Source organism: Palaemon carinicauda, chromosome 42 (genome assembly GCF_036898095.1).
Source record: "Palaemon carinicauda isolate YSFRI2023 chromosome 42, ASM3689809v2, whole genome shotgun sequence".
Lineage (NCBI taxonomy): Eukaryota > Metazoa > Arthropoda > Malacostraca > Decapoda > Palaemonidae > Palaemon > Palaemon carinicauda.
Window position 1 is genome coordinate 31,002,972 of NC_090766.1, and position 14,279 is coordinate 31,017,250.

The following is a 14,279-nucleotide window of genomic DNA, read 5'->3' on the forward strand; positions in this document are numbered from 1 at the left end:
TAATCTAGTCCCCTCCATAACATTTACCGTCGAAAAAGAAGACAATTGTGTTATTTCTTTTTTAGACGTGATAGTCATAAGGTCAACTATGAACTCTAATTTTAAATTCAAGATATACAGAAAACCCACAAATAACAATCTTACAATAGATAACTATTCATGTCATAAATCAGAAGTTAAGCTGTCTGCATTAAGGTCTATGTTCCTAAGAGCCCTCAATATTTGCAGTCCCGAATATGTTGGCGAAGAATTTAGAAATATATATCAAATAGGTTTTCAAAATAATTTTAGTACACAAGACATAGACAAAAGCTTGGCACTTGCAAGAAAATCTTTTTATTTGCCCAAAAGGAATAGGATAAGTAAACCAAAATTTCTGTCACTACTGTGACGGGACGAGAGAAGGTTGTGACTCAAAGACAGTATAAAAGCAACTGGGTGAGTTTATTATAAAACACTCTCCTTTATATACAAAAGCTCAAAGCGACAAGAAATTTCATGTTCCAAAAACAGACACTGTTACAGATGAAAAAAGCAGACATGTTTATTCTGGTTCTTTTTAGTGCGAAGGAAGAGCGAAGATACAAGCATAATATATACACAAAATGAACTATGTACGATCGTGTGACACGGTTGGTACATGACTCCCCCCCCTAAAAATGACATACTGTACATGTTAAATAGGGCGCCCTGATATAGAGAGGCAAACTGTAGGCGGGTCATCTGGCAGGAGATAAGCAGGTTTTAGACGATCAATGGAGACCCAGTCTTCTTTGCCACGAATGTTTAGTAGGAATGCTTTCGGACTGCGTCGTATCACAAGGAAAGGGCCCATGTAAGTGGGCGTTAACGGTGCCTTAGTAGTGTCATTACGCAGGACGACGTGCGTTGCAGAGTGCAAGTCTATTGGTATGTGATGCTTCACTTGGGGCTTGTAAGTCTGGCGGCATGGAGTAAATTTTCCCACAACGTGACGTATGCGCTGGAGATCGTCGGAGGAGGCTTTAGAAGGAAAAAATTCGGCAGGGACGACCAACGGGTCGCCATACACCATTTCAGTTGCCGAGACGTCGAGAGCGTCTTTAGGAGTGGTCATTAGTCCCAGGAGGACCCAGGGAAGCTAATTACATCAGTTGGAATCCTTGCAGCGGGACATCAAAGCTGCTCTGAGGGTGCGATGAAAATGTTCAACCATTCCATTGGCAGCTGGGTTGTAGGCCGTTGTCTGATGTAGGGTGATGCCCAGGAGATTCGTTAATGATGTCAACAATTAAGAGGTGAAAGTGGTACCCCTGTCAGAAGTAATATTCTCAGGGATACCGAATCTTGAAATCCATCCTGAGAGTAAGGCAGATGTATATGAGGCAAACGTTGCAGTTTCCATGGGAATGGCTTCAGGCCAACGAGTGGAGCAGTCGATGACGGTAAACAGGTAACGATGTCCTTGTGATGTGGGTAGGGGGCCTACAACGTCGACGTGAATGGGTGCGAAACGACGCTTAGGTTGAGGAAAGGTGCCCACTCCTGAATCCGTGTGTCTATGTACATTGGAAGTTTGACAAGAAGTACAGGCGCGAACCCAATCCTTAGCATCCTTAGAAATGCCGTGCCAAATGATCTTCGCCTTCAGCAGCTGTGCAGTAGAACGGCACGAGGGATGTAAAAGGCCATGAATGAAATCAAACACCTGTCGGCACATGGGAGCAGGAATCCAAGGTCGCGGTCTACCAGTACTGACGTCACAGAGGAGAGTGGTGTTGGAGTCTTCGAAGGGGAAGTCTTCCCAATGGAGGGACGTGCAGGATGTCCTACATGCTTGATACTCCGGATCCTGTCGTTGGGCTTCAGCCAGGGCTTTGTAATCCAATCCCAGTTGAACGGCAGCCAACGTGTTTCTTGACAGAGCATCGGCTACATGATTCATTTTCCCGGGGACGTATTGAAGGGTGCAATTGTACTTAGCCACGGCGGAGAGATGTCGGCGTTGACGGGCAGACCAGGCGTCAGACTGTCGAGTGAAGGCGTGCACCAGAGGCATAAGGTCTGTGCGAATGACAAAGGACGTACCTTCTAAGAAATGATGAAAGTAACGGACAGCCAAGTGCACCGCCAGCAATTCGCGATGGAAGGTAGAATAACCCGATTCTGCCTTGGACAGTTTTCTGCTGAAGAAGGCCAATGGGCGGGGCGAGCCGTTGACCACCTGTTTGAGTACTGCACCAATAGCGACGTTGCTGGCATCGGTGGAGAGAAGGAGAGGGGCATGTGGGATAAGAAAAGTGAGAGCCGCAGCAGTTGATAGGGCCTTCTTTGCATTGCAGAAGGCAGCTTCTTGAAGGGGACCCCACTTCAGGTCCTTTGGCTTGCCCTTGAGGTAGGCGTAGAGGGGAGCAAGAGTGGCGGTAATGGCTGGCAGAAAACGGTGATAATAGTTGTTCATGCCCAAGAATTCCTGCAAAGCTTTGACGGTCGAGGGCATGGGGAAGTCCTGAACGGCTGCTACTTTCTCAGGGAGGGGATGGACTCCTTCAGGAGTGATGCGATGCCCTAAGAACGACACTTCGTTGGCGCCAAAGGTACACTTGACGTACCGGACTACAAGGCCGTTTTGTTGCAGGCGGTCGAGCACGATGCGCAGGTGACGGAGGTGTTCCTCTTTTGAGGAGGAAAACACAAGTATGTCGTCCACATAACATACACAGAAAGGGAGGTCCCCTAAGATGCCATCCCTGAGACGTTGAAACGTGGCCCCAGCATTACAAAGGCCAAAACAGGAGTAATTGAAGGTGTATGTACCAAACGGAGTGGTGATGGCAGTCTTGGGGATGTTTTCTGGGTTCATAGGCACCTGATAATACCCCTTCAGGAGGTCGAGCGTAGAGAAAACCTTCACTTTGTGCAGGTAGGAGGTCACGTCAGCAATGTTTGGGAGGGGGTAGTGATCCGGTTCTGTTTGCATGTTCAGGCGCCTGTAATCCCCGCACGGACGGAGGGAGCCATCTTTCTTCAGAACGATGTGTAAGGGTGACGACCATGGGCAGGAGTCCTTTTGGCAAAGGCCCATTTACTCCATTTCGGCGAACATCTGTTTGGCGGCTGCCAATAGGTCCGGTTCTAGATGTCTGAATTTTGAAAAGACTGGGTGTCCCGTCATCTTGATATGGTGATAAATACCGTGCTTGGCAGGAACCGTGGGCGTTTGGTGAAGTTCTGGACGGAAAACCTACGGGTATGTCGTGAGGAGGTGGCGTAGGCATCCGTGGGTGCGCTGATGTGGAGAGCCAGGTTAGAGGGAGCGGGTTGAAGAGATGTCGACAAGTATGAGGCCGTGTTGACCAATCGTCGATGGGCGACATCAACCAGAAGGTGAAAATGAGAGAGGAAATCCGCACCGAGGATTGGCAATGTGACGTCAGCAATGAGAAACTTCCAATTAAATTTACCATTTCCGAACGATAATGTGAGGTTCTCATAACCCTAGGTGGGTATCGCAGATCCATTGGCAGCTACCAAGCGGACGTCGGCAGACGTAGACAGACTACGTTGTGTCCTGAAGACTTCCCTTGGCAAAAGAGAACGACAAGCACCCGTGTCTACCAAAAATCGCATGCCTGCTCCTGCATCATGTAAAAAGAAAAGATTAGAAACACGGGAGGCCACCAACACGAGCGATAGCCTACTTACACATTTTTTGGCCACTGGTAATCCTTGGCACATTTCTTCGCGGTTGCCCCGAATCTGAAGTGATAGTAGCAAAACTGCGGTGGATGGGAGGTAATAAGTGGCTGTAGAAGTCGTTGGTTGGGGCGCAAGCGATTGATGGGTGGTGGGTGGCTTTGTCGCTGCTTCGGCATGTCACGGGGTAGGTGTGTATGTCCTACGTCATTCACGTCAGCTTTGGTTGACGTTGAATAGGCGTCCTCTTCGTCAGGGGTGCAGGCGTTGATGGAGATCTTGAAGGTCGTGAAGTGGCTGTCTATAAGGGCGTCGGCTTTGGTCATCAAGTCCTTTATGGGTAAACTATCGACATCAGGTATGGCAGCGCGTATAGGTTCGGGTAAAAAGCGTATCCAAAGGGCACGAAGTAGGTTCACCTCACGAGGAAAGCCGTCTGCGGCAGGTTGCAGGCGAGCGATACTGGTCATTCCCTGAGGGCAAGCGAAGCCCTTGGGTCCCCCAACGGTTGTTGTGAGAGCTGAAAAAGCTTTGTTATACGGGCGGCTGGCGACGGCGAGTACTGCTGCAGAAGGTATCTTTTGAGGGTGTCATACGCTATTGGGGTGTCTCCTTGTTCACAAAGCCAGTCAGATATTTCGGGGAAGGTGTTCTCGGGTATCGCCGCGAGAATATAATCAGCTTTGGTGGTTGAGCGAGACACTCCCTTGATGCGAAACTGGACTTCTGCGCGCTGAAACCAAGCAAACGCCTTCCCGCTGGCAAACGATCAAAGTTTGAATGGGGCTGCCGCAGCGCCAACTTCCGTAGAGTTCGCCATAGTACCAACGATGGAGGGGGCGAGGGTAGGTGGAAGGTGGGAGGAGCGAGTCGACTTCCGGGGTCACCAATTTGAAGGGCCGAGAGAAGGTTGTGACTAAAAGACAGTATGAAAGCAACTGGGTGAGTTTATTATAGAACACTCTCCTTTATATACAAAAGCTTAAAGCGACAAGAAATTTCATGTTCGAAAAACAGACACTGTTACAGATGAAAAAAACAGACATATTTATTCTGGTTGTTTTTAGTGCGAGGGAAGAGCGAAGATACAAGCATAATATATACACAAAATGAACTATGTAGGATTGTGTGACACACGGTTGGTACACTACCATACTATCCCAATCTTGAATCTGTAATCGTTCCTCTTAGAATGTTGGGTATTCATACTGCATTTTATTATCGGAATACTATCGGCAGAAATCTATTTTGTAACACACCTGACAGTGATGAGGGTATAGTTTATAAGATACCATGTACATGTGGACATATTTATATTGGACAATCTGTAAAATCATTATATAAACGAATTTTAAATCATAAGCATAATATAAGAACAAACAACAAAAGTAATGCCATTTGTCTACATAATAATATATGTAGTTATCCAGTAGGTTGATTTTTTTCACGAATACTGATTTTATAGAGAGGACTGTCATTGAAGCAGCATCTATATTTTATAGTAGGAATAAGAATCTTAACTTATCTCCAGGTATATATAAATTGGATCTTTTATCTTACACAGTATAAAGTGTCAGTACAAACTCGAAAATGTTTTTCAATACTTTTTTTTTCCTTGTTTTATTTACTTAAGTGCTTGTCAAACGTTCCATTACTTGTTTTCATGTTAATTTGTAATTTCAACTTTTACTAGTTTTATCCTCATGTTAAGTGACTCTTGCCTGTTGGGTAGTAATAGTATATTTTTATCCTTTTTTTACGATTTGAAGCCTTTCCTGCATGTACAAACGTGTGTATTATTTCTTTGCATAATAGACGCTCCAAGAAGAGGTCCATTGGCGGACGAACTAGAGCATTTCTACATATACACATTTTTCAATTTTCCTTATGTAGACTACCATATATTGAGTTATCTTCGTGCTGAGGAAGATTACATCTGTAATATATATATATATATATATATATATATATATATATATATATATATATATATATATATATATATATATATATATATATGTATATATATATATATATATATATATATATATATATATATATATATATATATATATATATATATATATATATATATATATATATATATATATATATATATATATATATATATATATATATGTATATATATATATATATATATATATATATATATATATATATATATATATATATATATATATATATATATATATATACTGTATATATATATATATATATATATATATATATATATATATATATATATATATATATATATATATATATATATACTGTATATATATATATATACATATATATATATATATATATGTGTATATATATATACATATATATATATATATATATATATATATATATATATATATATATATATATATATATATACGTATATATATATATATATATATATATATATATACATATATATACATATATATATATATATATATATATATATATATATATATATATATATATATATATACATATATATATATGTACATATATATATATATATATATATATATATATATATATATATATATATATATATATATATATATATATATGTATATATATATATATATATATATATATATATAGACACACTTCTTTCGACCTTATCAATACCACTGTATTGTAGGGCCTATTGATTGTATTTTGTCTCCTCTTCCCACCATGAATAGAAAATCCTTTTACAAGTAATACTTACTAATCTAAATTGGTGTAGCATACAAGTAAGGTTCCATCTAAATGTTGCAAGAAAAAAATGGAAAACTACACGGAATTTCCCATTTTATTGTCCCTCACAATGTATGCGCGTGAGACTTACACATATATACAAAAGCAAAAAATAAGCATCGCTCTCAAAAGATCGAATCCTACTGCCATACAGAAGTAAGAAGAATCACATCCTAACTTTAGGACAATTAATTAATGATCAAGTCCTTCAGAACATACGCTACAACACTTTTGAAATATGTTGAAACACGTTCTATTAATGTAATACTGTGCAATTCTCTTAGCTATGTTTTTTTTTCCGAATTATCTTATCGAAGAGGGATGTCTCGGGTTCAATATAATTCGATGTAAAGTGTAGCTGGCAAGTCGGAAAAGTGTTCAAATTCAATATTAAAGTGAAAAACGCATTTTCATGAAAATGATATATATATATATATATATATATATATATATATATATATATATATATATATATATATATATATATATATATATATATATATATATATATATATATATATATATATATATATATATATATATATATATATATATATATAGAGAGAGAGAGAGAGAGAGAGAGAGAGAGAGAGAGAGAGAGAGAGAGAGAGAGAGAGAGACAGCAACCGAAGAATGAGGATGCAAGAATTGAAAGAGAAGAAATCAGAGAGAGAATGAAGTAGTAAGTACCAAGGGAAAAACTTGTGAATAGCAAAGTGTTCGGCGACCAATAGCACCTGAACAATATAATCCAATTATAATTATTCAAACAATAAATATAGTACTTCCCCTACTATTATAGTTATGCACATATCGGGCTTTCCTGATGGGGTGCAATAACTAGGCTTTTTCTTCATCAACGTTTGGGAAGGAAAACACACACTTTCGGTCCAGTTCGTTAATTTCCTTTGCAGTTTGGCATATAGCACATAAAAGGGATTAGCCTGGATTCCAAAACAGTAAAATTTTCTGGAATAACAGCAGAAAACCTAAGAAATCGAGCGAGATTCCTTTACTCATAGCCTATATTAGCTGTGTGAAAGCACTACTCGTACCACGTGGAACCTTCCTTTCACGGCCTTCACTCGAGACGGCCTTGAAAGAGCACCCATTCATGGACGTTCTCATTCTGCCATTGATGAAAAAACCATCCATCAAGTAGAGGCTGCCATTTTGAAAGTCCTTCGTATAACTGTTCGTCAGTGAACCAAAATTGTGAAGATAAGTGTAAGGTCTGAGGAAATAATAGTTCGAGATCAGTTGCACATTCATAAGGTGTCTGCAATGTGGATTCCCAGGCTCCTTACTCCTTATTAAAGTTTTCGCAAGTGTTAAACCAGCGGAAAACGTATACTAGTTTTAAAAAAATATGTCGTGTAACCTACTTTGAGCGGTCATAAAGGGCTTCTAGTAAGTTATCGTCTTTGCCTGCCAAGATAAAGTAATAATGATAAAGACATATCTTTACTGATCGTGATTTAGCAAGGAAGCAAAATCATCTATCACATGAGCCTTTGAAATCTTATGCTGCCTTTGAAGATGGCAAATAGATTGCATGTAAGATGGTCCAATGACTTTCATTGATGAAGAATTCTCTGGGTTTTGTCATTCTAGTAACGCCAATAACAACTCTGGATAGAAAATATAATGCACCCAATTAGGTCGAATTATAGTTAAGCAATAATTGAGGGAGATATCATCTGTTGTGAAATTATTCATTGCATTTTAGGCTACTGAAAATACAAAAACCATTAAGAGGCCAAATTGTTTAACTCGGTGATCTTTGCCGTAAGTTATTACTTGTCTTGGGGTACCAGTTACACTGATCGCTTTACATATATAAATTGAAAATTCTTTATATAATTGTAAGGAGTAGTTCTCCCAAAATGTTGTTTGTGCTATTTTAAAGTTTAAATGTCACTCATAGGCGGCAAGGGAAAGTAACAGTACAGTCTTAGAGAAAGACCATGTATACAAATGATCAGTATGCAGAACCCCTCTCCTCTCAAATTCGTACCTGAGAGGGCCAGGCATTGGCTGCACAGGATGCTCCCCTGGTAGACCTTCATAGTTTAAGTGATGGAAAAATACATATAAAACATGCACCACTTTCAAAAACGATTTGGTAAAGTTTCGGGTAGAACTATTTCTTTATGAATTCTGAAAGAAAATATCAAGCAAACTAAGCATGCACTTTAGTGACATATAAGATGGTTGGCAATACTTCTAAAAGAAATTAGAATTCAACGTTGCAATATTGTAGGTGACGGGGCATAATGTCTTGGCTGCAGTATTCAGGATGCTGTGGCCCTTTGCATTGACTGGAGTATTCATTGTAAACTTGTTCCAAAAGTGCAGGACGTATGAGGCATTGAATAGCTGTGAAAGAAAAAATAAGTCATTTCAGTACTTAGATTATATTCCATGAATTATTTTATTTTGCTTAATACAATCTGTGCTTGAGGTTGATTTCATTTTCACTCTCTCGTCCATTTATTTTAGAAATCCTCATTCGCGAAACATCGAATGTCGTCTTTACCTATATAATTTCCTTAACGTCACTTGAAATGTTGTTCGTCTTCTTTGCTGCACTAAATTAAAGAAGTCTGGTATATTGTCTCTGGTGTGCGATAGGAAATCTGCCAATTTGACCAACAACCCAAGTTCAAGTGGGATGAGATAAGCATTCTAAAAATAAACTACTTGACTACAGAATATGGAAGCATTGCCACAGATCTTTGACTTAAGCCTATGCTCTGTCCAGGTCTAGTGGTAGGGTCATCCACTGGGCAGTGTCTTCTGTGCATCTCAAGTGGTGTACTATAGGCATTACTAAAGTATCTGTGTCACATCCATTCTAACCTCCTAGCAGGACTGTTTTAGTTTTCCCCTTTATCCTTTATTCTTTGCTTCCTTCTTGCAGATCAACCTTTCTAAGCTTTAGTTTTTTAATGCAACTGCATGATTTTTCCCCATTTTCTATTTGATTGCAGATTGCCCTCCCAGTCCCCAGTGCAGGCAAATGTGCCCTAATTTCTTAAATCTAATCAAATGTACAAGTAGTGATGTGACGACTCTTGCTCTGTCACCTCTTTTCCCATTGTACCTAGGCTTTTTTGTTCACGAGTATCGTCATCAATTTTGAACCATTCTCCCTTTTTCGTAGAAATTTTCTATCGTAAATGTGCAAAGGGATGAGGATGCATGTCCTACTCCTACCCACGGATGGCATATGTGGTTATAAGTTTGAGAGAAAAATTAGATGAAAATTTGGTAACTGCCATTTGTGAGCTGTGACGGGCAAATAAACGGATTTTGAGCGAAGTGAAAAATCTATTTTTGGGTGAAATAGCCATGTCGTCCTGATGGAAGGTTCCTAACAGTAGCTTCCAAGGGATATATGTACTACAGTGATATTCCCAGAGAATTTACCTTTAGGTCTCCAGGATTCTAACTCCTGGTGCAAATATCCTTGACATTCTCTTAAGTATATCGCATAAATTAGGGGACGTATATCTTGATACGACACATAGCGATCTTCACCCCGAACAGCGTTTTCGCTTCGAGGAGGAAGAGTGGCAATTTTGGAAGAGGAGCAGTTATCAAGGTTACCCTATTTCCCATACTACTATTGAGTATCAAGAAGGCGCCGTATCCAAGATGGCAAACATTCCTTGTAGCATTGAGCATGGTGCTACAGATATAGTAGTTTCGGGAGGGATTCTGCGAAGGCATTTTCTATAGAAAAGGAGGGTGGGTCCATCAGGACGACATGGCTATCTCACCTAAAAATAGATTTTTCGCTTCACTCAGAATCCGATTTTTGGGCTCAAGCCATGTCGTCCTGATGGAAGTTTACCAGAGCATTACTAGAAAGTACTGTATCTGTGGATTTCATCAGTGCCTTAACTTTGGGACAATTTTTCTATGGTCATCTGGACCATTTGAGACAAACGACATTACCGTTATCCGTCATTATCACTAATCATAGAAAATGTTAGTGCTTCCTGCCCCCTACACGGAAGAGTCATACTAGACGTTAGAAAAGGGGCCTCAATGTTAGCATATATTGTATGAACAAACATAAGTATTCACTGGGTATATAAACGGTCTCACGGTTTGTATATATTATCGGAATAATATCAGTGTCCACTATAGCCATTGTTTGTAAGCATACAATGATATGAAGTTAACTTAAATGAGTAAGTCAAGAACTCTGGCATCTTAAATGTTCAAATTGCAGGGCGAAGTAGGACGCAATTACATTATAATTTACTTTTATTTCTAATAAATGACTAAATGAAATAACAAGTGAAACGAATGTAACATGTTTTAAGAATTATACGTGCAACGTTTACAGAAATTATTTTCCCCCTTTGAAAGGGAAGAAATGAGTGCCACTCTAAGACTGAAAAATTTTAATACATTTTTCCTTTAAAATTTCTGTAAATGTTGTATCCTATCAACACTGTGTACTACGTACACATGGCACAAGTGTTATCTGTATAATTTCACACCTCAGATTTTGAACATACTTAGTATCACCATGGTAAAACTCACTTAAAGGGTATCACACCGGAAGTGTCGACACCTTTTCCCTTTAATTGATAGTCCCAATCAATTAACTGTTCATCGCAGTAATTAGATGACAGGTTTTAATACACAACCTGCCGCCACCACATAGTGCTTCAGTTCATGGACCTGCTTAGCATAGTGTTTGTAGAACACTCTGGATGATTTCCATCGAGTATTTGAGTGAAGACGCTCAAAGTCCATACACTGAAAGAAGTTTAGTGATGAAGCAATTTTCCTCGGATCATAGCCTGCGGGTGTACTGTCAGGATCTGCTCTGCGAATATAGTAGGTGAGCTTCGCCCTCAGTTGTTTTAGGGATAAGTTTGATCCAGAGGTATCTCCTTTAAAGAGCTGTCCTCCCCTGAAGTCTGAAGTTCTACGAAGATAGACCTTTAGACACTCTACAAGACATAGAGAGACATCTTCCTTCAGAGGGCAGATTCTCCGGGGACCCCATCTTTTAGTGGGTAGCTCGTTCTTAGCGAGAAAGGTTGGATCAGGAAAGAGATTCAGTTCTCCCGCTTCTGTGAACTGAATGTGGCCCTCATTTCTAGATAGGGCTACTATTTCAGTTACTCTAGCCCCAGAGGCTATAGCGAACAGGAAAATAACCTTTTGGGTTAAATCCTTGAGGGAACAATCTTCATTGTTCACAGATGAGGCATAATGTAGGACCTTGTCCAACGACCATGAGATGGGCTTTGCAGGAGCTGCAGGCCTAAGCCATGCACATGCCTTCGGAATCTTATTAAAGATTTCAGTCGCCAGATCCACTTGAAAGGCATATAGAAGAGTTCTACTGAAGGCTGACTTGCACGTAGTTATCGTGTTAGCTGCCAGACCTTGATTATGAATGTGGACAAAGAAGGACAGACAGAAGTTCATTGAAATTTCTTTTGGTCCTTTTGCTTTTACAAAAGCAACCCACTTTTTCCAAGATGACTCATGTTGTCTTCTAGTTGACTTAAACTTGTATTCTTCTAAGAATTCTATATTGCCTTCTGAGATCCCAAATCTTTTCCTAACCGCTAGGGCGAGAAAATCAGTTGCTCTTGTATGGGGCTACATATCGAGGTAGTTTCTTGATGACACTCGTCACGAAGAGATTGATCTGCAGCTTGGGGACTTGCTCCCATCTGGGAGAGAATATGTCTGCGTCTGTGGACCATTCTGATTCTATCAGCTTGAGCCTGAATAGAGCATCCGCTGTCACATTGCAGATCGATTGTACATGAACTGCTGGTAGTTGCCATTCTTTTAGGCAAGGAAAGGCTAACATCACCTGGAATATATGGGATGCTCTCGAGCCTTGTCGGTTCAGACATCTCATTATCGCTTCGATGTCCCAGATCAGCCTGAGGAGGCCTGATCTTCGTGGAGAGAGTTTCCCCAACCTCAACAGTACTACCATGGCCTTGGATAGAAATGACGAAGTCCCTTGGATTTTCTGCTGATGGGAGTGAACACCCTATTCTTCAAACTAGGCATCCATGAAGATGATCTTCGATAGTCGAGGTAGTTGCAAGGGCACGGTCCTCAATAGGCTTTTGGCCTTTGACCATTGGTTGGGAAGTGATCAAGGAAAGACCGATATCGGTTATTTTAGATCTCTTCGAGTGTTTGATGCGTATCTTCTCCAGACTCTTAACGCATCTTTCAGCTGTGCTCTTAGCACTGGGTCTGTCACTACAGCGAACTGGAGAGTTCTGAACTCTTTTCTATTAGCATCTTGGTATCCTGACTGATTACCGTAGTCTCTTGACCGACCCTACGATCTCCTTTTACATTCCTAAGAAAAAGGAGAGCCAGTGTGACCTCAGATTTCGATGGTTTTTTAACCATTGAAGCCTTTGAGCTGGAGAGAATCGAGACTTCTTGAAGCTGATTTTGCATCCCCGATGTTCCAGGAACTGGATTACATCTTTGGATGATCGCGGACCAGCCGCTTTGGGTGCTGCCCGCACCAGAGTGACTGCGTCCGCCAATTCCGTGAAGATACTTAGGACTGTGTTTAGTCTGATGAGTATGGCTCTTAGGACATATGCTATCTTCTGTAACTTGAATCCTGGGTAGGAGGAGAGGGGGCGACTGATTGGAAGCTGCCAATAGGCACCTTTCAGGTCTATCAAGGCAGAACACCCCTTTTTGAAATAGGGTGGTTATGTTCAGAATGATTAACATCCTGAACTGTCTGTTTTATTTGAACTTGGTGAGTGGCAACAAGTCCAGAATGAATGAGTTTTCTTGAGTCCTTCTTGTGAACACCAAACTGCCTTCCCTGGAATTCGATGGACTCTACTTTCCTTACCACCTGTATGCTCTAGAGCTCTAAGGTATACTCTTCTAGAACGTGGTTGGAGTGTAGGAAGAGTTGAGGAAATGATGGTGGAGGCATGTCTATTTTCATCCTAGTCCCATCTTGATTAGGGCTTGGACCTAAGGATCGAAGGTCCAGCGATCCTGAAGGAACCTCCCTCCTACCAGAAGTGTCTCTTTGCTTCGACTGATCAGAAGGTTTACCTCCTCGACCGCCTGCCTGCAGCACCACGGTAATAGAAACTGTGGGATGTTGTTGAACAGACCGTGGAAAAAATCTAGAGTTTTCTGTCTTCCTTTTAGGTTGGGGACCCACATCCGTGGAAAAAATTCTCTTTGAAGAGATGCCTCACTTCTGGAGAAGTCTTGTATTCTCCGCGGTGGCTTTCTCAATCACCTCTTTGACTACCTCGTTTGGAAAGAGGTCTCTGCCCCAGATGTTGGAAAATATCAACTTCCAGGTTTCATGTTTCACTGTTGCGGCAGAGAACACGAACTCCCTACAGGCTCTGCTAGCCTTCATAAAGGCATATAGGTCTTTTACAATGGTAGCCATATGCATTTTGGCCAAGACCATAGGCATGTCTGGGGTACTTTGATGGGCTGAACACAACTCTATGCAGTTCTGTAGGGATAGGGAGGCTGCAAGTCTCTCCTTTGTCTCTTGTTCCTTGCACAAAAGAAACTCAGAAAGTTTAGGGAGATTCTCGCTAAACTGTGGTTCAGCGACGTCCGCGTCTAGTTTCCCTAATGAAATGGTTAAGTGGATTTCCTTCCAATCCTTCTCCTGCATGGGTAAAGGCTAGTAACAGAGGCTTGCACTCCTCGAGTGTAGGACAGGGTTTGCCTGCCTCCACTGCCTTGGCAACAGATTTAAATGCCTTCCCCATAAAGGGGAATGATATTGAAGCAGGAGCAAGAAAGGTTACTTAGTGCAAACACTTTCGACA

At 40.6% G+C, this 14,279-nt stretch overlaps 1 protein-coding gene across 3 annotated transcripts in view; it reads right to left on the bottom strand.

Moving 5' to 3' along the window:
- Window positions 1–7,008: 7,008 nt before the first annotated feature.
- LOC137633283 (lactosylceramide 4-alpha-galactosyltransferase-like) overlaps window positions 7,009–14,279 on the bottom strand; it is a 50,927-nt gene continuing 43,656 nt past the window's right edge. For all 3 annotated transcript variants that reach the window (XM_068365496.1, XM_068365494.1, XM_068365495.1), the window contains one exon: window positions 7,009–8,817. In XM_068365496.1, coding sequence (XP_068221597.1) covers window positions 8,665–8,817 — 153 coding nt within the window. In that variant the 3' untranslated portion in view covers window positions 7,009–8,664. The remainder of the gene's footprint in view (window positions 8,818–14,279) is intronic.